The sequence below is a fragment of the Sinocyclocheilus grahami genome, unplaced genomic scaffold (genome assembly GCF_001515645.1).
Source record: "Sinocyclocheilus grahami isolate Dianchi unplaced genomic scaffold, SAMN03320097.WGS_v1.1 scaffold16.1, whole genome shotgun sequence".
NCBI lineage: Eukaryota > Metazoa > Chordata > Actinopteri > Cypriniformes > Cyprinidae > Sinocyclocheilus > Sinocyclocheilus grahami.
In genome coordinates, this window is record NW_015505195.1 from 3,572,008 (window position 1) to 3,596,211 (window position 24,204).

Sequence of the window (24,204 nt, forward strand, 5' to 3'; positions counted from 1 at the left end):
ACAGTCCTCCATAAAATGTGCTGGACACATCCGAATATTTGGGTTGACGTGTTCTGGAACAGTGTTGTAAATACAACTTAACCACTTATTTCTAGTCGGGTCCTCTTTTGGAAGACCAAACAAAGTAGTTTCGCTTTCACAACGAAAAACACAGCGGCCTAGCGTGAGTGGAAGCCCCGGCTTAGCGTGAGTGAGTTGAGGCGGCAGGGTCGAGAACGGTGCGCCCGGCGGATCCGACGAATGAGCGGCAACCACATGTGACGACCTCGGGCTGGACTCCGCTTTGTCCACGGTGAAAGTTGATGTATTCCCTCAGCGACCAGCACAGATCAGCTCTAGGCATGACGAAGCGGATATCGTCCTCTTTTGGAAGGCAAAACAAAGTAGTTTCGCTTTCACAACGAAGCACACAGCGTCTTCACGACATGGCTGCAGCGTCAACAATACTACAGTGAGAATAAAAGTTATGCCTTCTTTCTTTGCGTGAACATTTGGGCAGCGTTATGCAAATCTTCCCACATAGTGACGTAGAAATGTGGGGGCGTGTTAGAACGAGCCGTTTTAGGTAGGCGTGGTTAACTCTTAACTTTTATAAAGAATATCTCTTTGGATTTGAGACTTTAGTCTTTGCAACTTTACAGATCTTCTTTATGCACCAAGAGCTTGTAACACTCCAAAGAGAAAGGAAAAATTGAAATCGCATCATATGACCCCTTTAGTTTAACGGACGAGTTAATGATTTAGTGCCTCGTTCATATCACACAAAATTAATCTTTTAGTGAACAGATCAAAAGATTCGATTCAGTGGGATAATTCAAAATCTGTGCTATTCTGAGATAAACTGAAAATGACAGGTTTCTCTTGCCTAAGCAAATTTTGCATGCAAGTGTAGCAAAAGTATTTCCAGTGACACTACAACACGCAGTTATTGTTGCCATTTTAAACACCAGGTGACCTTTTCTGAGCTCACGAGGTTTTCAGTTAGCCAATATGTCATATACAGTCATTTATCATCATACAACCACATTTAACCACTGGATCTGTGGTCTTGTACGTATCATTGCCTCGCAGAGCACAGATCATTCCTCTGGAGAAAAGTCAATCCTCTGGAGAATAAATTAATTGGTAGTGGAGTACAGCACAGAATTACAGAGAAAGCAAACAAACACTACAATGACCGAAACGCTTATGATTAGACTAACATGCCTATCTTATATAAACTCTCTCAACTCGATAGTACCAAACGATCTTAGATTTTAAAAAGTAATAAATATCGCTTACCTCTCAAAAACGCCTCTGGCACGATCTGCAGCACAAGTTTAACGAGCTGAGGTCAAGTTTACCTGCACCTCACCTGTCGAAAATTTGACACCCATTCAACTCATTAACCGCAAAAATATTTACAGTTTCAGTATTTGCCTTCACCTAAATTTAACTTCGTTAAAAGGAAAAAGGTGGCCACATACAGCAATATATTGTAATATTCTATAAAATATCTTTTGTGTTTTACAGAAGAAAGTAAGTCATACATGTTTGGAAAGACATGAGGGTGAGGAAAGGATGACAGCATTTATTAGCAGTAAATTTCCTGTGTTCTAGCACAAAATCAATGCTTATACTGTCAAGTGCATTTCTATGTGACAAAAATGCAGTAGGCTATTAGTTTGTTGCATTTGCTGTGAATTCAGAAATATATCATTATTTGTTTTTGTCTTCATTTATTTATTTATTTACTTACTCCAATTGAAGGCCCTATAACACAGCAAAATATTCACAGGTGAACCTGAGGGCCGGATAGGCTGGATTTGTCCAGGGCCGAATTTTAACCCCAGTCTAGCCCTGTACCCATCACTACGCAAACAAATAATGGCGTGGCGGGCGCACTTGTTTCCTTTGCAACGAAAAAAAAAATGCCTGAAGACTCGCACCGTGTCTACACCAGATGCGACAAAATACTATAGAACCCATTATAATCGGTGATGCGGCCTACACTGGATGTGGCACAGCACAGCACGACAAATCCCCGACAGTAAACTGATGCCTCGTTCTATTTATGACGTAGGCCTACTGTTTGACAAAGTACAAATGATCTGCAATGGTTACTTTGTCGCATCCGGTGTGGACAGCCTCAAGCTCAGGTCTTTTTTCCATTATTTAGTTGTTTAATTTTTTTGGCTAGTAGAAATTATGAATGGCCGGTAACTTAAAAAATTTAGTAGCCAAATTGGCTGGTGGGTGAAAAAGTTCATTTCAAACCCTTTGTACTTAAGTACCCTTATTTCGCTTATTTAGAGGTAGTACTTTTTTTACGTTTTTATTTTCTCCACAGTTTACCACAGCAAGTGGCAATATATAAATATTCAGCTCTATAAAGGTTGTATTAAATTGTCTATTGTGTTTTAATAAATATGACCATAGTTTTGCAAGTATTATAGTTAAATACGTGCCAGCCAGGGCTATACAAAAAAATATTAAATTAAATCAAACTGACACCAAGATTTGATAAACTTGATTAAAAACAAGCATACAAAGGTAATTTTCTCTACTGTCATCTGATGTAAAAAATAAATAAATAAATAAAAAGCTGTTCCAAGATTCGATATTCATCATTTTAAAGCAGTAATAGGTATTCTGACACTGGTTACTATAGTGAATTCATGTTGTTCTCTACATTGTATCCTGTACAAATATCCTAAAAGAAACAATAGGAACATATAGATGAAACTGCTGCAGTTTAGCCCTCATAAACATGAAGATCACATGCGAATGCCCAGGCTTAAATTTGTATTAGTTTTCACACTCAGCAACATGCTGGTTTTTGCATAAATGTTTAGGGAAGGAAACAAGGAAAAACACATTTCCATGGTGACGTTATTTAGGCTTGGCTCCAATTTTCTGGAACAAGTTTACTGGCCAAGACAAGTGCAAGTTTTCACTGTCTCGAGAGGTAATAACTACATGCTTCCAGATGCAAACTTGTATAATCACATTTGTGGCTAAAACATCAGGAAATATTTTTTGTTGTCTTGTACATTGTATCCTGTACAAATATCCTATATATATTTCTTATATTTTTATTTTGGGATGTCATTTAAATTTTAATATAGAGCAGCATTGAAATCTTTTAAACAAAGCTCTCTTTAATACTGTTCAGACATCAATTTATACTTTTTATGAAGATTTGAATGAAGATTTTACATAGATGAGAAGAGAAAAAATGGTTAAAAAAAATTAATCCATAGAAAATATTTTTACATATTACAGGAAATTTCAGGAAACTAGACATAAAAATTAAGGAAAAGGCTGTGATTGTTGTTCTTCCCTTTGAAAAAAAGAAACCATTCTCTCAAATCCTTCAAACTGCACAACAGCACAGTCAAGTGGTCATTTGTGGACAATGCAGAGTCTTTGTAAACAGTTTATGCTCTCTCTTAGCCTGAAAATTGTACCAACAAATTTGTCTCTTTAAAAAAATTTCATAACATTCTGCAAAAAATCCTACAAAATGATGACAAGTCGCTGATCTTGTCACTGGCTTGAGTCCAAATTCCCAGAGCCTAAGATATTCCATGATCTAGTGGAGGTTAGAGGTCAAAAGTCAAGGTTGCAGGTTCATCAGTGTGACCTCGTTGACATGCAGAGGTCAGATCTTCTCCACATAGTTCCCAGGAAAGAGACCCTCCTTCCCATGAATCCGCCCTCGCCACCACCCCGATGGATCTGCAGGAAACCCAGAGGAGCATTAGAAACAGTCAACAGCCTAAATCTAATTCACAACATTTTTATTTCCAGGTCTCACCTTCACTGATAAGTTCTATGATGTCATTGACATCAAAACTAATTTCATCCACATCTTGGCCAAAATACTGGTAAAGCGCTCTGTAACGAGGGCCCTGTGGTCGGGGCTGAGGTTTGGGACGGCTAGAGGGGGCCGGTGGAGGCCGTTGACTGATGCTCCTTTTCCGCTGCATTCTGGAAAATTTTAGACTTGTTTAGTATTTACAAAAACTGGTTTTGAGATGTTTTTGTCGGGGCATGTGCATCTGTGTTTTCTTACCCTGACATGCCCTGATCAGGCACATTGAGGAAGTCAAGGTTTGTGGACTGATTCTGGGCTGGCCTGGAGCCAATTCGATTCTTCTGCGATCCCAGTTTAGGAAGAGCGTTGCTAGGTGGAGGGTTCCTCACTGGCATGGAGTACGTCGCTTCCCTCTGCTGCTGCGAGTGACGCTGCTGTTGAGTACCAGCCCGGGCAAACTGTGCTGCCCCGTTCTGATGGCCCCCTGTCATAAATCATATCAGATAGAGGGTTTCAATAAATATGGAGGGGAAAAATGTATCCACATGGTTCAGCATAGCAATTATAGCTCAGAATTTTTACTTAATTACATAAATTAGGAATTTTACCTCTGTGCCGTGGCTGGTTTCTTCCTCCATGACTCTGTGGCATGCTTTTCCTTGTTGGCTCTGGAGAAAAACAAAAAGAACATGCAGTGAAGCTCAAAGAACAGTTTTTGTGCCACTGTTGACACTCTTCATCCATCTCACGTACTGGATGTCTTTGGTAGTCCATCTCCTATAGAGATAGTAAGGGTCTTTCCTCCAGGTTTGATGACGGCTGCATCAGTCTGTCCCCTCTGGAAAACCACCATACGTGTGCCGCCTCCTCCCCAGCCCTCCTTCTTCACACGGAACTCCAGCCTGCACAAAATATTACTATCAGTTTCTGTACTGCTCTGGAATGAGTCTAATGCTATAAACGAGAGACAGAGAGTTATCAGCACCTGTCGCTGAAGGACAGTGAGAGTTTGCTTCGGGTCTGCTCCTCATAACGTTTGCAAAGCAGACTGAGAAACTCAGTCTTAAATGTGGACTCCAGCAGACTGTCATACTCATTCTCGTGAAGGATGAAGAAGTCATCTTGCCTTGTGCTGGAGGGAAATGAAGGAAGACTAATTTTTTACATTTCCTTTTTTTAAAAGAAATTAATACTTTAAATCAAGGATTCATTCAATTGGTCAAGAGAGAGCGTAAATACATTTATAATGTTTTATGTTTTAAAAAAAAGAAAGTTCTTTTGAACTTTCTATTTCATTTTTCTATTTATTTTTAGTAATCTATTCAAGAACCCTAAAAATTGTATTATGGTTTCCACAAAAATATTAAGCAGCTCAACTGTTTTCAACATTGTTAAATATAACAAATAAGCTCCAAATCAGCAGATCATGTGACACTGAGGACTGGAGTAATGGCTGCTAAAAATACTTGCCATCACAGGATGAAATATTTTATAATATATTAAAATAAAAAACAGTTCTTTTAAATTGTAGTAATAGTTCACAATGTTTTTTTTTTCAACACAGTAAAAACAGTATAAGAGATTTTTTCAAAAACATTAAAAAAATCCCCTATAGCCCCATCTTTAAGCCTTCATCGATACCAGAACAGAATTGTGTTCCTTTTTAAAAAAAAAATTCAAATAATAGATACCATTCAGTATTAGCATTTTTAAGTTTTAAGTATAAAAGATATTAACAGTTCTGGGTGTGATTATGAAGAAACCACGTCAAGGAAGACCTAAAAGTAAATTCATATATAAATGAAATCCAACAAATGACGTTTTCTCATCAGCCAGGCAAAACTCAACAGCTCAACTGGTGCTGGACAATTAAAATACTGAAAAAGAATTAAGAGCAATTAAGGACAGAAGAGAATAGGAGATGAGAGAGGGCATGACTGATGAAATATCAAAGCACGGCAAATGTTATTATTGACTAATGCGTAATTGATTTTCACATTATCTTCATGTGTCTTTGATATATCATCATATAATCCTCATCATAAGGAGTAGACGATCACCATCCCTCTCCCTCTTGTTCAAAAACACTTTCAATTCTCTCTCAGACTCGCCATATAAGGCAGAAAAAAAAGAACTGAGCTGCCATAAATATGAACTGATTTCCTGTTTGCTAATTTCCTTTTTGCATTTTGCAAATAGTTTGACCTAGCAGAACTTCCGTATAAGCTCTTCTGCTGTAGCAGCAGTGGTGGTCTGGCAGCTTGTTTGTCACACAGAAATAAATCTGCATGTAAGCACTATTGTGTATGAAGCAGACACCAAATGAATGAACGGCTTTATTGCATTTGCTCAGGCCCAGAGAGCAAAATAAAGAGCTAAAATAACAGACAATGATTTTAAAAACAGGTGTATATCTAGCTAAATGTGTAATGCCTTTTCGGATTTGCAATTGAGATATTTAGTTAAATAAAGTTGAATATTTACACATTTATAAATCATCTAGCTGTTCCTTGTTAAATGACAAAAATGCCACTATATTCCTAGACTAAGAATCCACCCTTTTGTTTGTGGTTACAATCATACATGTTTCTTAAACAAATATATATATATATATATATATATATATATATATATTTTTTTTTTCATGTTGCACCAGCATAGACGTATAACCTGTAAAACAGGTGGTATGAGGCAGCTACTTGCCTCAAAGAGATCAAACGGACACTTCCAATGTCAAGCTTTCTTTTCAGAACTTCCTTTATCTGGCCTTTCTCTGGTCCTTTCTTTATCTTTTCCCGACCGATTAGGTAGATGGATTTCGGTGTCAGTATCAGATCCCTCTTTATAGACTAAAGAAAACAGTGAGAAATAATCCTGAACCCAAGAATCCTGAATTGTATCACGGTTTCCACTAAAATATTAAGTAGCACAACTGTTGTCAACACTGATAAGAAGAAGAAATGTTTTTTTTGGACACCAAATCAGCATTTTAGAGACTTCTTTCAAAAACATTACAAATCTTACAGACTCCAAACATTTGAAAGGAACATTACACATCATTTTTGCTTATTAGTTTCTCACCTTGAACCTACGGTCAAACTTGTTGACCGAGTCTGCAAAGTCAACCCGCTCTCTCTTGGCCATGAACTGCCGGAGTTCAGGCCTCTCTTCCATTCCCAGGTAATCGCCAACAAAGTTCCTGTTTATACTATTGTTACGTCGTTCTTTAAAGTTATATAGTATATCAGAGGCTGAAAATTAGACAGAGAGAGAGAGAGAAAGACAGGGTACAACCTCATATATAAAATTTGCTATTACAGTGCATACCATATGCAATGTAAACATTACAAAACAGAAACGAGGATTATAAATAAATGTATTCAATTTCAAATCATCTAAAATAGTTGGGTATAATTAAAAATAGATTATTGTATCCAATATTTGTATATGCAATGTATTTTTATGTTTATTAGAGGATCCTGCCATTAGTTTAGCATAATGCTAACAGCAAAGTCTTGTGAAATGAATGGAAACACTGTTTGTGTGGCACATGGTAGACTGTTTCGATCAGTCCCTTATGAACAGTGTTGGGCAAGTTACTTCCAAAATGTAATACATTATATATTACTAGTTACTGTCTTTTGAAAGTAATTAGTCACATTACAATATTACTGTCTCTGAATTGTAATGCGTTACACTACTTTTGAGTTACTTTCACCAAAATATCCACATAAGTATTACATAATGCCAAAATGTAGTTTATTGCTGCTCATTCTACATCCAGTGGAGGGTATATGTGGTAGGTCTATATAGCATACAATTATAAAATCATATTTAGATACCGGTATAGGTCTACATTAATGTTACGTTGTAGCCTAGTTTAGGTTAAACACAGATAAGCAGAAACCGCATTATTACATTCATAAATAACACCGGTAAATAAAGCGAAATGTTATAATATACAAACAATAAACACAATACCTAGCCTATAGGCTATTTTGAACGGTTTCAGAAGAAAAAAAGATTGAAAAATATAAACAAGCCAAAACAAATTAGGCTGGCTAATTCAATCTGAAACTGAAAGCGAATGGCGTTCTGGCGCAGCCTACCTCTCTCATTCGGCATTAATCATATTAAATGTATCCATATTTGCGATGTATTTGAATGCAAAACTATTATTTATTATGTAAACCAGACTTACTTAACGTGCTTAAAAAACATCCTCTTCACATGAGCAAATGTGTGTTTGGCCTGAGCTCAGGCTGAATGGCACGGATTGTAACTACGCAGTACGTGCTATTTAAATTAATCAGTGTATCTATATGTTTGGTTGACTATTTTATTCTGATAATGAGCAGGCTGCAACCAGTGTTACCAACTAATTTTCAGAGAAAGTTGCTAAAAGATCGTCGATTTGTTGCTAAAAGTTGCTAAATGAGGTTGTGATGTCATTGCGCAATGACGTCATTGCGTAATCACAACGCAAAATTGTCACATCATCAAATCTCAGCAAAAAATATATTTTATATATGTTAATTTAGATTTGTTTGTAAAATAATATGCATGATATAATATTAAAATATAAATAACTGTATTTTTAAATACATTGAATTATTGAAAACGTACACATTTTTGAATTATTTCAATTTAAGGTTTTTTTAGTAGCTAGTAAACTAGTAATTCTACACATTCTCAACTAATATGCTTTAAGCAGTGTATTAGTAGTTAGTTAGTATGCTACACTCTAAGAAAAGTCTGTAAAAATAAGGCACAATCTACTATGTTAATATGAAAGAATTTTCCGTAATGGTTTTTTACCTGCATTTTAAATTACGCATTGTGTTTACGGGTTACAGGGTTACAGTGGATGATGGATAATGGATAATGTCCTGAAAGATTTTCCATTTTTCTTACAGTATACTAACTGATCAACAATCGCAGGTACAAGCTACTAACAAAGTGTATCATAAATGAACAATTATTCAATTATCAAATGATTCAATTATTATTATTAAATTGAACAATTGCAAATAGCAGCTAACTCAATTCATGTGATGTGTGTACTGCTAGGCATCTGTGGTTTCCTCTTTTTGTGTAATTTGGATGGAAAATGTGTGCCTTTTTATTGTCTGAGTCACTTATCAAAAGTTGCTAAAGGTTGCCAAATCAATTTTTTAAAATTGCTAAATTTGTTGCTAGGTGCTTTTGGAAGAAAATGTTGCTAGGGTAGTCTGAAAAGTTGCTAAATTTAGCAACAAAATTGCTAAGTTGGCAACACTGGCTGCAACGTTTGCAATGCTGTAGGCCTGTTTGTGTGCGCGTGAGGCGCCGGCGCGATCGAACAGCGGAAACAAACAACAAAAAAATACTCCGTCATTTTTGGTCATACAGATCATTCGAAACTGCAATGTGTTTACTTTTATTTCTGTCTTCTCGGTTTCCTTTCCGTGGACTTTCGTAGAGCGCCGCGCCACACAAATAGCCTATGAACCAAATCAGCAGCATATGTCTCAGTCTTTTCCTTTCGTTTTGTTAATTAGGCTATTTAAGTCAAATATTTCGCATATTCATTCATTTTATAGACTATGATTTAATAAAAACAGATTTTGTTCTTTTTAGTTCAACTTATTTTTGTTGCTTGTCTGCGCTCGTCCACCACCTTTTTTCTCTTCTCCGACCCCGCAGCTCTCTCCGATAACTTTGCTATTTCTCCATGTTGAGAGTTTGGTGTCGCATATATTGCACCTGACTAAGCATTCTTATTCTTTTCTCCGACGAACTGAAAATTACAGGAGTGTGTCCATCTCACAAATGTAGAATCCGTCTCTGCAGTCATCTCAACCATTTAATTCCAGCAACAGAAGATAGACAAACTATTTCACCCGTGGAATTTTTTTCTCTGGTGCTGTTTTGCGGTGTTGGTAAATTCACCACTTAATTTTGAGTTAAAATGTTGTTGTAACTTGCGTTACTGAGATTGTAACGAGTAATAATATTACCCACATTTTATTAGTAATGTGTTATATTACAGCGTTACAGCAAAAAGTAATATACTACTGTAATATTATTACTTTTGTAATGCGTTACTCCCAACACTGCTTATGAAGTTCTGTGACTGTTAGGATGCTGTTAGGCATGTTAGGCTCCATGGAAAAAGTCTCCAGGTTTTATAAACTTATACTCACCCTCCTCCCGCATCTGTTCATATTTCTTCCTGGCGATGTATTTCCTCCACGCCTTCTGGATGGTTCTGGCAAATGTGTCAAACTTCCTCTCTCGCATCTCCTCCAGCAAAAATAGCTGCAGTTAAAAGAAATGGGAGTTGAAACAGGATTTAAGGGAAAGTCCAGATTTGACCAACCGTTCATTTATGCCCTTCTTTTTAGGCCTTATTTTAGGTGTTCTATGTCTTTTTATTTTTTTTAAATTAATTTTGTGATTTCCGAGCCTCACCGACTCTGGATTCTTGATGAAGACTTTGGCGCGTCCCATTTGGTATTGATCCGTGTCCATGTTTACAGAACGCAAGAGGTGCAAAACGCCCTGCTGTTCCGCACCACGCCAATGTGGCCACGTCTCTGCTGTTAGAATGGCGTACCTAGCAAAACACAAGTGCTTTTCTGTTACCTGAGATACTAGCGCAGAGATTAACACACCTGGGAAATCACCCCTAAAATAGGCACTCCTGAGAGGTCACGATTAACACAGCAGCGATATTTCCACAGAGATTAACACCCAAGACTAATCTATTTGAGCTCCCTCACCTGAGGTTAATTTACTTAACTGGAAAACCCCAGAGCTAATTCAAGTATTGGACTGCAATGCTACTAAAATACCCATATAAAATATATTTTAAAAGATATTTTATGTCCAACATATTTTTTCAGGTTTATTCTTACCCAGTGTTGGGCAAGTTACTTCCAAAATGTAATACATTATATATTACTAGTTACTGTCTTTTGAAAGTAATTAGTTACATTACAATATTACTGTCTCTGAATTGTAATGCGTTACACTACTTTTGAGTTACTTTCAGCAAAATAGCCACATAAGTATTACAAAATGTAGGTTATTGCTGCTCATTCTACATCCAGTGGAGGGTATATGTGGTAGGTCTATATAGCATACAATTATAAAATCATATTTAGATACCGGTATAGGTCTACATTAATGTTACGTTGTAGCCTAGTTTAGGTTAAACACAGATAAGCAGAAACCGCATTATTACATTCATAAATAACACCGGTAAATAAAGCAAAATGTTATAATATACAAACAATAAACACAATACCTAGCCTATAGGCTATTTTGAACGGTTTCAGAAGAAAACAAGAATGAAAAATATAAACAAGCCAAAACGAATTAGGCTGGCTAATTCAATCCGAAACTGAAAGCGAATGGCGTTCTGGCGCAGCCTACCTCTCTCATTCGGCATTAATCAAATTAAATGTATCCATATTTGCAATGTATTTGAATGCAAAACTATTATTTATTATGTAAACCAGGCTTACTTAACGCGCTTAAAAAACATCCTCTTCACATGAGCAAATGTGTGTTTGGCCTGAGCTCAGGCTGAACGGCACGGATTGTAACTACGCAGTACGCGCTATTTCAATTAACCAGTGTATCTATATTTGGTTGACTATTTTATTCTGATAATGAGCAGGCTGCAACGTTTGCAATGCTGTAGGCCTGTGTGTGTGCGCGTGAGGCGCCGGCGCGATCGAACAGCGGAAACAAACAACAAAAAAATACTCCGTCATTTTTGGTCATACAGATCATTCGAAACTGCAATGTGTTTACTTTTATTTCTGTCTTCTCGGTTTCCTTTCCGTGGACTTTCATAGAGCGCCGCGCCACACAAATAGCCTATGAACCAAATCAGCAGCATATGTCTCAGTCTTTTCCTTTCGTTTTGTTAATTAGGCTATTTAAGTCAAATATTTAGCATATTCATTCATTTTATAGACTATGATTTAATAAAAACAGATTTTGTTATTTTTAGTTCAACTTATTTTTGTTGCTTGTCTGCACTCGTCCACCACCTTTTTTCTCTTCTCCGACCCCGCAGCTCTCTCCGATAACTTTGCTATTTCTCCATGTTGAGAGTTTGGTGTTGCATATATTGCACCTGACTAAGCATTCTTATTCTTTTCTCCGACAAACTGAAAATTACAGGAGTGTGTCCATCTCACAAATGTAGAATCCGTCTCTGCAGTCATCTCAACCATTTAATTCCAGCAACAGAAGATAGACAAACTATTTCACCCGTGGAATTTTTTTCTCTGGTGCTGTTTTGCGGTGTTGGTAAATTCACCACTTAATTTTGAGTTAAAATGTTGTTGTAACTTGCGTTACTGAGATTGTAACGAGTAATAATATTACCCACATTTTATTAGTAATGCGTTATATTACAGCGTTACAGCAAAAAGTAATATACTACTGTAATATTATTACTTTTGTAATGCGTTACTCCCAACACTGCTCTTACCTCTGTAAAAACTTCTGGAAGATTCTACGATAAGCAAAGCCGGCACGTCGTACCCTAATATTTTCCCTCAAGCCAAGATATTCCACCTGATGTTTCATTCTGGGAACATAAAAGTGAAATTTATGAATAGCACATGTTGTAGTTCATTTACACCATCTTTGCGAAATATCTGGAGTCTCATTTGTATGAGCTCACCTGCTCTCCTCCCAGTCTTTGGGCCTCTTGGTCTCATTGGGTTTGATGCAGCGGATGTACTGCGGTGTGCACTTCATCAGTGTGCTAACCAACTCATTGGCCTGTCTCTGTGGACCAGACAGTCAATGAGTGACTCCAGATAAAGAAATGTGGCAGGTGTGCTGATCCTCAAAAGAGTAAGAGTTTATTATAAACATTGGTCTTACTTTGATCTTCGAGCTAGCGGTGGTCGGTCTAGCTTTCTTATCCGTGTTGAGGTTTTCTGGGAAGAGGCTCCGGATGAAGTCACTGCAATGCCAGGGAGATCAATATTTTGGGATGTTTGGAACATGTTGATGGAGATTACGGAAAAAATGGGTTATGTCAATTTGCAAGCGCTTTCCAGGAGAAGAAAACCAGTTGATCTTATTGCAGGGAAAATTGATTACACTCATCTGTCTTTGTTCTGTTGTGTCCTTGGCTTTCTGTTACATTAAGTTCTCTACCCTTTACCAAACCTAAAACAACCTCTAAATATAAACAATGCTTACGACGAGAGAGAAAGAGAGAATTAGCTCTTACTATTGGCTGCTTTGCATCAACTCTATGAGATCAGGAAAAAGCACATCTCTGTTTCGCTCACAGAAACCGCTGATATCATACGACACCTGAATCAAAGAAGTAGGCAATAAGAAGCAATTTAGGAGTGCTACACTACTGTTCAAAAGGTTGGGTTTGGTAAGATTTTTGGTTGGTAAGCACTACAGATCAAAAATCAGAACACACCTTGCCAGCGTAGTGGTGAATGACGAAACCAGAGTTCCAGTTGTTGAAGTGCTCGTGTGTCCCCACCGCAGCCTGTAGCTTCTGAAGCAGAGTCATATCAGCACCATCTCCTTTGGCGTGCATGGTAGCGCACACATCATCCAGCACGCTCATGATGCCGGGAGGATTCTGGATTGAGGGGGAATGGGGTTACAGCTGACAAAGCTAATAAAAATTATTATTATTATGAATTGTTATTAATGAATATAGCACAGCCTCTCTACAGGCTTACCAGTTTATTTTCTATTAAGTCACACACAACTTTGTTGTTAAAGTATTCTATGGGTGTCCATTTAATGCCCTCCTGTACATACTCTTCCTGTGGGACGTAAAGAACAATAAGTCTTTCAGACTGAGACTTTACAAACATCAAGAGAGATATAGTGAAAAGAATAATAAAAGTTTGTTTGTTGTACCTGTTCCGCTTTCAGTGTCAGCTCAATAAAGATCTGCTGCAACTTTTCATTCACAAAGTTGATACAGAACTGCTCAAAACCATTCCTCTAGAGAAACAAATATAGAATTGTTATTAATAATAGAATTCAATTCAAATTGACTAATCTTTCCACAGAATGTTACTTAAGAACCTTAACACTTGAAAATAATCATAACACACACACACACACACACACACACACAATACGTCTTCCATGCAAATGTTTGGGGTCAATTTTGTAATGTTACTGAAATAAGTCTCTTAATTTCATCAAGGCTGCATTTATTTGTTCACTAATAGAGTAAAAAGACTAATACTGTGAAATATTATTACAATGTTAAAATTATCTATTTTAATATATTTAAATTAATAATATGCTAATTTGGAAACAATTCTTATTACCAATGTTCAAAAGAGCTGTGCCGCTTAATGTTTTTGTGGAAACACCGATACATTTTTTCAGGATTTTTTGATGAATATAAAGTTAAAAAGAGCAGCATTTATTTGCAATAGAAATATTTTGTAACATCATAAATGTATTTACTGTCACTTGAGACATTCTTGCTAAATAAAAGTAGTAATTTCATTCTTTCTTTTTTTTATATATTACTCACTTGACCCCAAACTTTTGAATGGCAATGCATATTTAGAGTCAATTAAAATGACAAATATGACTTATTGACTGATTAATGATTAGAAGGTTAAAATTCCCTCATTATAATATTTAATAACAATCAATAAAAGGAGAGGATATTCACCTGGAAAATTTCAAATCCATAAATATCCAGAACACCAACACTGAGCTCCTCATTGGGTTTCTGTATGGCTTTATTTATTGCCTGCTCAAACAGAGAGAGACAAAAACAATTTTTTTTTAAATAATAATAAATGACCTTTTTTCCTCTCAACCAACGGTTATTGGGTGTTCATGCACTGTTCGCTAACCTCAACAAGGTAGTCAAACAGACGGGCGTAAAGTGCTTTGGAGAGAGCGTCACGTGTGTAGCATGCTTGTTCTCTGTTCAGAGTCACATCAATGGATTCAGATTTACCACCCCATTTGGAGTCCATTTTCCTGCTGGTGAGTTTCTCCTGTAGACGGTTTTGGTCGATGCCAAGCAAGTATGCAGGGAACGCCAGCACTGGGTTGAAAGCAGGGTAAAAGATGTCAACACAAAGTCTAACAGAACATTTACAAAGATAAAAATAATCAGTCGCTATTATGACAGTCAATGGTTTCAGAATTTTTCTGAGTGATCTCAGAACAGCAAATAGGCAAGCTTCATCTACATATCACTCACAGTCCGTGCTCTCCACCTGCGCATAGTTTCCCGCCTCAATGAAATTGACAGCGCCCAGATGTAAGATGCCAGCTACAATCTGCAGCGCCTGCCTCTGAAACGTCTCCGGTATGCCGATCACCTGCATGGCTTCCTGTAGACATCAAAAATCAGGGTTAAGAAAGGTCTTAGTAGCAGAAACTGAACTGTTCTCAATGTATCTAAGAAGAGATACACATAATTTGGCATGATAATATTGATGAAAATGTGTACCATTGTTTCTTGGAAGTCCTTGCTGTCATTAGTTCCATCAACCTTGTATGTTCCAGACTGGTTCAGGTAGTAGTAGTAATCTGGGGTCATAATTCCCAATTCTTCCCTCTGCTGAGGCGTGCAACCATCTATTAGCTAAAAGAGAGAGAGAGAGAGAGGTGGTTAATTCAATAGCCATCCATGTGGCCCATCAGTATTATCTGAAAATTTAGTGTAATCAACAACATGAATTTAACTTTTAAAGGGGTCCTATTATGCTTTTTCACTTTTTCAACTTTAGTTAGTCTGTAATGTTGCTGTTTGATCATAAAAAATATCTGCAAAGTTACAAAGTTCAAAGTCCACTTCAAAAGAAGTTATTTCATTTAACAGAAATCACTTTTCAAAAACTACAACGAACGACTCGTTTGACTACAACACATATTTTCCAAGATTTGTGATATCACAAATATCGACGAATGGGACGAGACCTGGTTGAGCTGCACTAGAGAAGGCAACGAGTGTTATCACTATGTCGGAGAAACGCTAGCTTTCCCAAGGCAGACGAACTTAGAGTGGTTACAATCATCCGGGTTTAAATCGCGCTCAAATTGATTTGATTTTGACGCAATATTTACAGTGAAGCTCGCAGGCGGTTATGGTAAGGGGCATGACATTTCCAGACCAAGTGCCGAGTGCTGCCAGTCACAACACACACTGGCCCAGCTGACCAATTACAGCACATTTCGTATTTCAGAAGGCGGGCCTTCATTTGATACAGGAACTGTTCGAGCCGTTCATGCCAGACTGGGGAGAGAGGTGTTGTAATAATGTAAAATATGTGAAAAAGAATGTGTTTTTCAAACAACCTATGAGAGCCTGTTCTAGTACACCCCCAAAACAAAATCAAGACTTTGTAAAAGAGCATAATAGTACCCCTTTAATTCTATGAATTTTCCAGATGCAGCTCTGGGAAAAATTACATATTTTTATAATTAATTATATATATATTATTTAATATTATTAACATATTTATTTGAAACAATAAGTATATTAAATAGTTATTTAAATAATGTTACATATACATATTTATTTTTGATGTGGATTTTGATCTTTTTGTAGTGTTTTTGTTCCTTTTTCCTGTTGTGTTTTTCAAAGCCATGTTAAACTAAAAAAATATTTAAAAATTTAATGACTTACTTCGTGAAAGATTTAATATTAAAAAACTATTTTAAACATTTAATATTGAAGACATTATGAATTTCATTTAAATGATATAATTTATATAATATATCTTATTTAAATACTATTGCATATTTAATTTAGTCTTGATGGTGACTTTTATTTCCCTTTTATTTTCTGTTGTGTATTTCTAAACCCTGTTAAACTAAAAAAACTTTTTTGAGATCTCCGTGATTGATTTAAAACATTTTATATTTAAGACGCTGTCTAAATTTTTTTTCCTATAATTAGAACATTTTCCTACCTGGTAGAAGATGTGAAAGTTCCTTTCATTTTCATTCTGGCTCACGACTCTTGATTTTTCCAGCAGGAAGTTGGAGATCTTCCCTCCGTCTGGCTCTCCTCCTCGACTAAACTGGATCTCAAAGTATTTGCCCTGTCAATTGAGCTAGCGTTACTCATAGTAATGGAACACAGGTTTGCGTGTTGCAAATTCATAAAACTGAGCTGCATATATGTGAGTGTGAAACGCACAAAGCGACTTGAATTGTTGTTGCGGACTGTCTTCGCATTGCCAAAGGCTTCCAGCAGAGGGTTTGACTGCAGGATAATTTCCTTCACATGCTGAACAACAAAAACAACACAGCACAAGTTTTATAACTGCATTTGCTGCTAAAAAGTTCAAAGGCATTTTAAACAGTTGTTACCTGTACTTTAGCTCCTCCTCCTGATACTTTAGAGATGTAGCCCATAATGTATTTAGCAGCAACTGTTTTTCCAGCTCCACTTTCTCCACTGAACACAAACACACAGAAGACAGGAACATAACTCCCTGATTGTGTTAAGTCTCCCAGATTCAACATGAGTCACCACATGTACATCAGTGCTATTTGAATTCAAATTCTCTCACACACACAGACACACACGCCTGCTTTTAAAAGGTGGTGTCACTTTAACAAGAAGTTGTGGTTGGGGTCTTTTAAACCCTTTTTTAATTCTTAAAAAAAAGAAGAAATGATAGCACTCGTAAGCTGAATAAAATGGTATGCCTACATATGGCTATTCTCATCCTCATTGGCCAAGACTAAAAAAATGGAAGTAGGAAGCCATCAGGACACATCTTGCAACACTAAAATGCCCCTATTTGGTCAATCAGATACATACGTCAGTGCCTATATTATCCTGGTTGTAAAATATCAGTGATTGGTTAAAATGATTAAAATGGCATAGTTGAAGGAGCTAAATTAATAAAAATTTAAAAAGTTTAGATATTAAATATTTGCTTGGTTATGTCTAAAGCTCACTTGATTTGTTCTAGTTCATTAGATGTGATGGTCTGGCCCTTTGGAAGGTACCTAAAGAGGAACGTTTATACAAACTTGTATTCAGCTGGGCAGTAGGTAGCAAACAGCCTTTGGTTTCAGAAAGCTATTAAGAAACAACATTTGCAAGCTTCTCTCCACTGCCTGTGTAAATCAGGAAGGAAACTATACTAAGAATGGTGACCACTGCAGCAAAGGCTTTTGTGGGTGTGACAAATAAGGGAAGGAACTGCCAACAGTGAGAATGGGACCAAAGAGAGTAAAAAATGATATTGATATCAGCGAATGAGACTAATACTGAAATGTGTCTCTCTGCCAAACGGCTGAGACTGCATCTTTCGTCTTGAGTTGTTAAGACAGTGAAAGGTCACAGCCAGCTATCTCAGAACTGGAAATGCATACAAAAAAGGATTCCTTTAAATGTTAAAGCAGAAGCGAGTCATGTGAATTCCCTGATATTTCTTCTCCAGCGGTTTAATTTGGAGGCGTAGCCTGCATGTGAAAGCGGGCTTGGGTTTGAATGTGGCAAGTCACAGGAAGAACATCAAATCCGTGTTGAAAGCGGCGGCATGTATAATGCGAGCATCACAAACCTGATAATGACACACTGATTTTCACTGTCAATCATCATGTTCCTGTACATGTTGTCTGTCAAAGCATAAATGTGTGGTGGGTTCTCATATTGGGCCTAAAGAAAAAAAGAGATGGCTATGAATATGACATCAAACGATCATGTTAAATGCAAGATAAATGTGCTAAATGACTGATATAATGTGATGACAGTAAGTGTTCATTGTATTTGACCTACAGCTCCCTGGTAGAGCTCAATCTCACGGTCAGTGAAGTACGGCATCTGTTTGAAGGGATTCACCGATATCAAGACAGGCCCTATATAGGTCTTTAAAATCACAGTTAAGGTCATAAATCCAGTTCTGTTTTTTCAAAAATCATAAAATGTAATTTATTCCTGTAATGGCAAAACATTTTAAAGCAGCCATTACTCCGGTCTTCAATGTCACACGATCCTTCAGAAACCATTCTAATATGCTGATTTGCTGCTCAAGAATTTCATATTATCAATGTTGAAAACAGTTTTTGTGGAGACAGTGATTCTGTGATAAATAGTTGAAATGTATTTGACATAGAAACTGAGATATTTGTTTTCATGTAATAAAAGAGTGGCTGCTAAGTGTCATGTAAAATCAGGAAGTAAATGTGTGCCAACTGTTGAGATACACGTAAACAAAAGAGGAAGACAAAACTCCTGATCGAAGTCTTAAAAACAGCAACAGCAACAGCACAATCAGTTCTAACCGATCAGCTGAGAGGAGTGTGTTGAGTGATCTGATCTATTTCATATCAAGGATACAAAGATGTAGTCATCCATATATCTCTTTTTGAGATTTTCCACGATGGCATCTTCAGCGATCTTGGAGAGAAGCACCATGTCATCAACACCACTCTGCTTGACATTCTGGCTCTGCCAGTGATACTTGCTGCCCTGAAGGACAAATAATAGATAGAAAGAGAGAGAGCGAGAGTAGAGTCAAAATGTCCATTTGTAGGAATTTTACAACAAAGATTTGAGTTCATGTACTTGAAGAAATAGACAGCTGTTGTAGACCCTATTTAGCAACCGACTTATTTTAATCATAAATCCTAAATACCTATAGAAAATTCTTGAGGGAACCCATAGAAGTCAGAAGAGATTATATGGTACTTGGTTGTTATATGGAGTTTATATGGTACTGCTGAGATCAAAGAAGTGTAAATCCAATATGGAAAGACACCCGCAATCCTTTTTACTTACATAAACATACTGAAAATATACATAGGACTGGATTATATCCATCAGGAATTGACTAAATTCTTAAAAGTTGGCATTCCACACAAAAATTAAGCCAGACAGACTTTTGAAGAGGCTTAGGGTACATTTTAGCCAATGCATTTCCATGTATCTCAATGGGGGAAAAAATCGCATTGGTGGCATTAAATTACTGTAAATCCAAAAGGAAAAAAACGGCTTATTTAAAAATTGCAAGTGTTTCTGTTTACATAGGCAGTATGTCACCCTTTTACTTATATCCCATACAAAGAGAAAAGGAACAAGTTGCTTAACTCACATACTGCACTGATATTCAAGCAAGTGAAAGACACTGCCCCTGGAAAACTTACAGTCATGGTTCAAGCCTGGATGCTTGAGACTTACAGCATCCAGTTCCTCTTTCAATCTTCCGTTTCTGAAGTATTTACCACTATTTCTAACCACTGGTGACTGCAGATAGAGAACGAGAGAAGCTAAAATCTGAACCGAGATGCGCATTCCTGTACACATAAATGTAGGCTACTTGTTTTAAAAGGAATCATGATCGTCACAAATACAAAGTCAAAAACATGTTTTTAAAAATGTTGCAATGTTGTGCGCTGACACACACAAAAAAAATGTGTTAAACTTTAGATTTTAAAATGGTTACTTTCATAAGTATTTCATAGCTAAATCCTTTACAAGAGGACATTTGACGTACAATATGTAGAGGGCTTTCCTCCTACATAAGTTAATATAAAGTAAGATGTAAGGTGTATGCAAATCTCACAACATTACAAATACATAGTACACCTCTATTTAAAGTATTAGGACTCTACTGAGGTGATGGGTAAGGGTAAGCTAAATTAATCGATATAGGTAGGTTGCAATGTAGGTTCTACAATTACCATACATTGGAATTGTTCCAGTCTAAATAACTAGGTGATTGAACTAAGGTGGTTGTCTGTGGATATTAGGACAGGAAACCACAGATAGTTTCTAAGCAACAGGCAGCAGATGTAAGGAAGTTATAGACCAGCCGTGTGTATGTGTCACATTTTGATGCATTACATACTACATACAATTAAAGTTTGTGACTTTCTTGGCTAAATCACCTGTAACACTTAGCATAATAACACTGCAGTCTGCTTATATTTACATATAATTGAATTTTAATTGTGTTAAAATTCAACACATTTTTATTAAAAGACTTATTTTTTACACAGAAAGCACTGTAAAGTTACAGTTGGAGAGGTCAAAGTTAAATCAAGCATGCCAGAGTCTCATAATGCTGAAATATCTAAGCCTAACATTAATTTTTGCATTTAAATTTGAGGTAAACCAGCTGTTTTTGTATACAAGCTCCTTAAGGCTTCATATCTTTTGATATGTTGCACCATTAGGAAGCCGTGAACCCTTCACTGGGTTTGTGGTCTGAATTCCTAGACTTCGTTTCAACCACAGCTCAAGCATCACACATGGAGGATCTGAGCTACAACAGAGGTATAGACTCATAAGATTATAAACTAATTAACTGTTGTCTGATGGACACTGGATTTCCTGAAGATACATTTCTCTTTCACTCGAATGTGGTTCTGAGAGATTACAGGCTATACATAATGTTCGTAATGGGCTGCAAAGCATGACCCAAGATGTTTAAATCTCGAGGTAGCACCCGCTCTACAGAATCAAGAATAAAGCCATATTTGTTACTCATTGTGCATCACTAATGTTCCTCTTTGCTACTAGAACTAGGTGGTAATAGCCAAAAAAGTAGAAAATGCCTTTGTCTACTGATCTTCACATTCCATGATTGGCTAATGAAAGCATATTTAAATCATTCATAAATTAAAGATATTGAAATAGCTGAAATGCTCTTATGAAATAAGGAAACAGGAAATGATAACATGCAATTCACAACCATTAATGAATCAGCCATAATGACTTGCTGACGTCTGTGCTGAGGTAAAGGTCTGAATAATGACAGAGATAGGAGGAGACTGATTGCAAATAAGCCTACTTCCCTACTATAAAGTGGGCAATATATGAAATGAGTGTTATGTCCAAACTCACAGGATTCGTAAACCAGTAGGCGAAAAGTATTCTGAAGGAGAGACTCTGAAATGGACACTTTTTTTTATCCCGAGAGGCCTTTATTAGCTGAGTGTATTTGTTATTCATCAAAGCCTGATGCTGTCAAACTGGTGAAATGTTCACGTTTCTTTTGGTAAGGTGCTACTGAGGGCTTTCATGTTGTCAGGGGCAAGGCATTTTGGGGCTGGGTTGGTGCTTCTGAACAATCCCATGAGGCCATGGGAGAGGATTTGAGAATGGCAATGAAGCAAAACAACTGATGCTGGTAGATCACATGACAATGAGAACATTACAAATGTAGTATGTTCGGATTACATTCATACTCGCATATTCATACTATATAGTACATACTTGTTTAAGGGTCATGAAGTAAATAAACAAGAAATACCTATTCAGAGAGTATGCGATTTCGAACACAGCTAAGAGAACTTTGGCAAAGCCTTTTGTTGCTTGCAAACAACCCTTGAGGTTAAAACACCTCTTCCTCCCTGTTGGATCTCACAAACAGGGATAGATTTGACGAGGACAAACCTTACTTAAAGTGCCTGTATGTCTTTCTTTGAAACACAAAAGGGGATATTTTGAAAAATGTCTCAGTGGTTTGTTTTTGTCCATACAATGAAAGACAGTGGGATTTGAGGTTGCTTTGGAGCCTACTTACTTTCATTTCAAAGTCAAAAACAGCTGAAACATTCTTTTAAAAACCTATTTTGGAATGACACCACCAATGTTCCTCTTTGCCACTAGAACTAGATGTTAATAGCCATGGTAATAGTGAAAAATGCTTGACCAGTGGAAAACGCCTACTGATTCCTCACATTCTAAAAATGGTTAATGCAAAGCATTGTGAGTCATTCAGAAATGAAAGATTTTGAAATAGTAGATGTGTTTTTCTGAAATTAATGGATAAAACTAAACTATCCCTAAAATAATGTGGTTCCTGTCAACTTTGCATCCATCATCTGACCCATGTAAGTTGTAGGCCAATTGTGCTGGATCACTTTAGCACAGGCTGAGAAAGACACAAGCTTCAGAAAGCTGTACAAGCGGTGAGGAAGTACCGACAAGAACCGCAAGTCCCCTCTGACATACTTCCCCACTCCCCCTACCTCTGGGTGCTGTTGCGAAAATCCTCTGTAAACCTCTCGCCACACAAAGTCAAATGCTCACTTCCTACAGAATCACCACCCCAGCCTCAAATTTTTCCCAGCTACCTAGCTGCCTTGCCCCTGACATCATGAAAGCCCTCAGTAGCAAGGAAACGTGTGAACATTTCACTAGTTTGACAGCATCAGGCCTTGATGGATAACAAGTGCACTCAGCTAACAAAAAGACAGAATTAAAAGTCACAGATGCTTGTGGTGAATTAAACCATGACTAATGACAGAGGCTAATCAGTTTCCATTTAAGGAGTTGTTTGGGTCCTGTGTCTTTTGTGTGATGCTGTTCTTTAAGCTTTTTTTTTTATATAGTTTCACACGTCCTATATGAGCCCCTTTAAGCATTTTGACTTTACAGAGGAGGAAACTTTCCAAAATTAGCAAATACAGTTGTGTAATGAGTATAATGAGGAAAATATAACCCTATATACACTTATTTACAGGCATAAACAGGAATAAAAATGACTTGAGTTTAATCAACAAAGGGCTTTTTAGGAGCAACAGATATGTACATAATTTACAGTCAGATTAGATGCGACTCAGAATAAGTCATAAAAGTTTGAAGAACTCATTAAACATCTAGTTGCAATAATACTGAGCACTTTACCATAATGCCGGTGCTGTTGGTTTCTCCTCGTTTGCAGTTCTTCTTTTGTTGAGAGTGACAGTCCAAATGTTTCTCAGCACCCTGCCATGACCAGCAGACTACAGCACAAGAGCAAAAGTTTAGTGAAGGGAAGCAGTCTGTGACAAGCACTGAGCACAGATCACTTCCTCAAACTCCCACAACCCTTAGGTGAGACAAGAAGAAGTTGCATGCTCTCTAGCCGCAGGCTGTACACACACACATACGCCCACAAACGCAGAGGACACATAACTGGTCTAACTCACCTTCCTCATGATCACACAAAACCAATAATGTGTCACAGGTTCCAGGTCAGCCGTTACTCTGAGGCGTGTGACACAGGATGCAGCCCCTCCTGTTGATTGGACGACAACAAACTGCACGAGATGCAGAAATGATACAGTCATCCTGCAAAACACCAAAACTGAACACACCCTCACTCACGTTTGAACTTCTTCATGGAGATATGAATACAAAAACCGACCTGGTTTGAGTGTTTCGGGAGCCTCCCAAGGCTTAAGTCACGGCCTAAAAATGACAAACAAAGTTAACCATTAGGGCCTCTGGGAGTATACAATGTCAGCTGATCAGTAAGGCCCTAGGCCCCTCAGCACATATACATAGGGCCCCTGAATACAATTTTAGTTGTTGTTAGTCTACCAATACGTGCAATTTCTAATTTTTTTCCATTTGCCGTCCTCTACAGATGTGTCCACATAGGCCTCGTTCTGCAGCCCTGCAGCAGAAAGTATATATAATA

The 24,204-nt window shown here is 37.2% G+C and overlaps 2 protein-coding genes across 2 annotated transcripts in view; both read right to left on the reverse strand.

The window, feature by feature from the left end:
• The window catches only part of LOC107550428 (alkaline ceramidase 1), a 7,664-nt gene extending 6,377 nt beyond the window's left edge, over positions 1–1,287 (reverse strand). The window contains exon 1 of the mRNA XM_016231701.1: positions 1,282–1,287. The gene's annotated coding sequence lies outside the window, so the exon portion shown is untranslated. The remainder of the gene's footprint in view (positions 1–1,281) is intronic.
• A 1,981-nt stretch (positions 1,288–3,268) lies between these two features.
• On the reverse strand, positions 3,269–23,719 carry LOC107548903 (unconventional myosin-If-like). Its single transcript, XM_016229769.1, has 29 exons — positions 23,711–23,719; positions 23,427–23,524; positions 19,131–19,262; positions 18,570–18,659; positions 18,355–18,449; positions 17,147–17,234; positions 16,974–17,063; positions 16,744–16,875; positions 15,279–15,413; positions 15,027–15,159; positions 14,671–14,867; positions 14,484–14,564; positions 13,706–13,792; positions 13,522–13,608; positions 13,251–13,418; positions 13,047–13,132; positions 12,692–12,773; positions 12,486–12,592; positions 12,291–12,389; positions 10,253–10,397; positions 9,985–10,099; positions 6,881–7,050; positions 6,503–6,648; positions 4,785–4,931; positions 4,553–4,701; positions 4,408–4,467; positions 4,058–4,283; positions 3,800–3,972; positions 3,269–3,720 (listed from the first exon to the last, which is right to left on the reverse strand). The coding sequence occupies exons 2-29, from the start codon at positions 23,427–23,429 to the stop codon at positions 3,644–3,646; spliced, it is 3,300 nt and encodes a 1,099-aa protein (XP_016085255.1). The 5' UTR covers positions 23,430–23,524; positions 23,711–23,719; the 3' UTR covers positions 3,269–3,643.
• Positions 23,720–24,204: the final 485 nt, after the last annotated feature.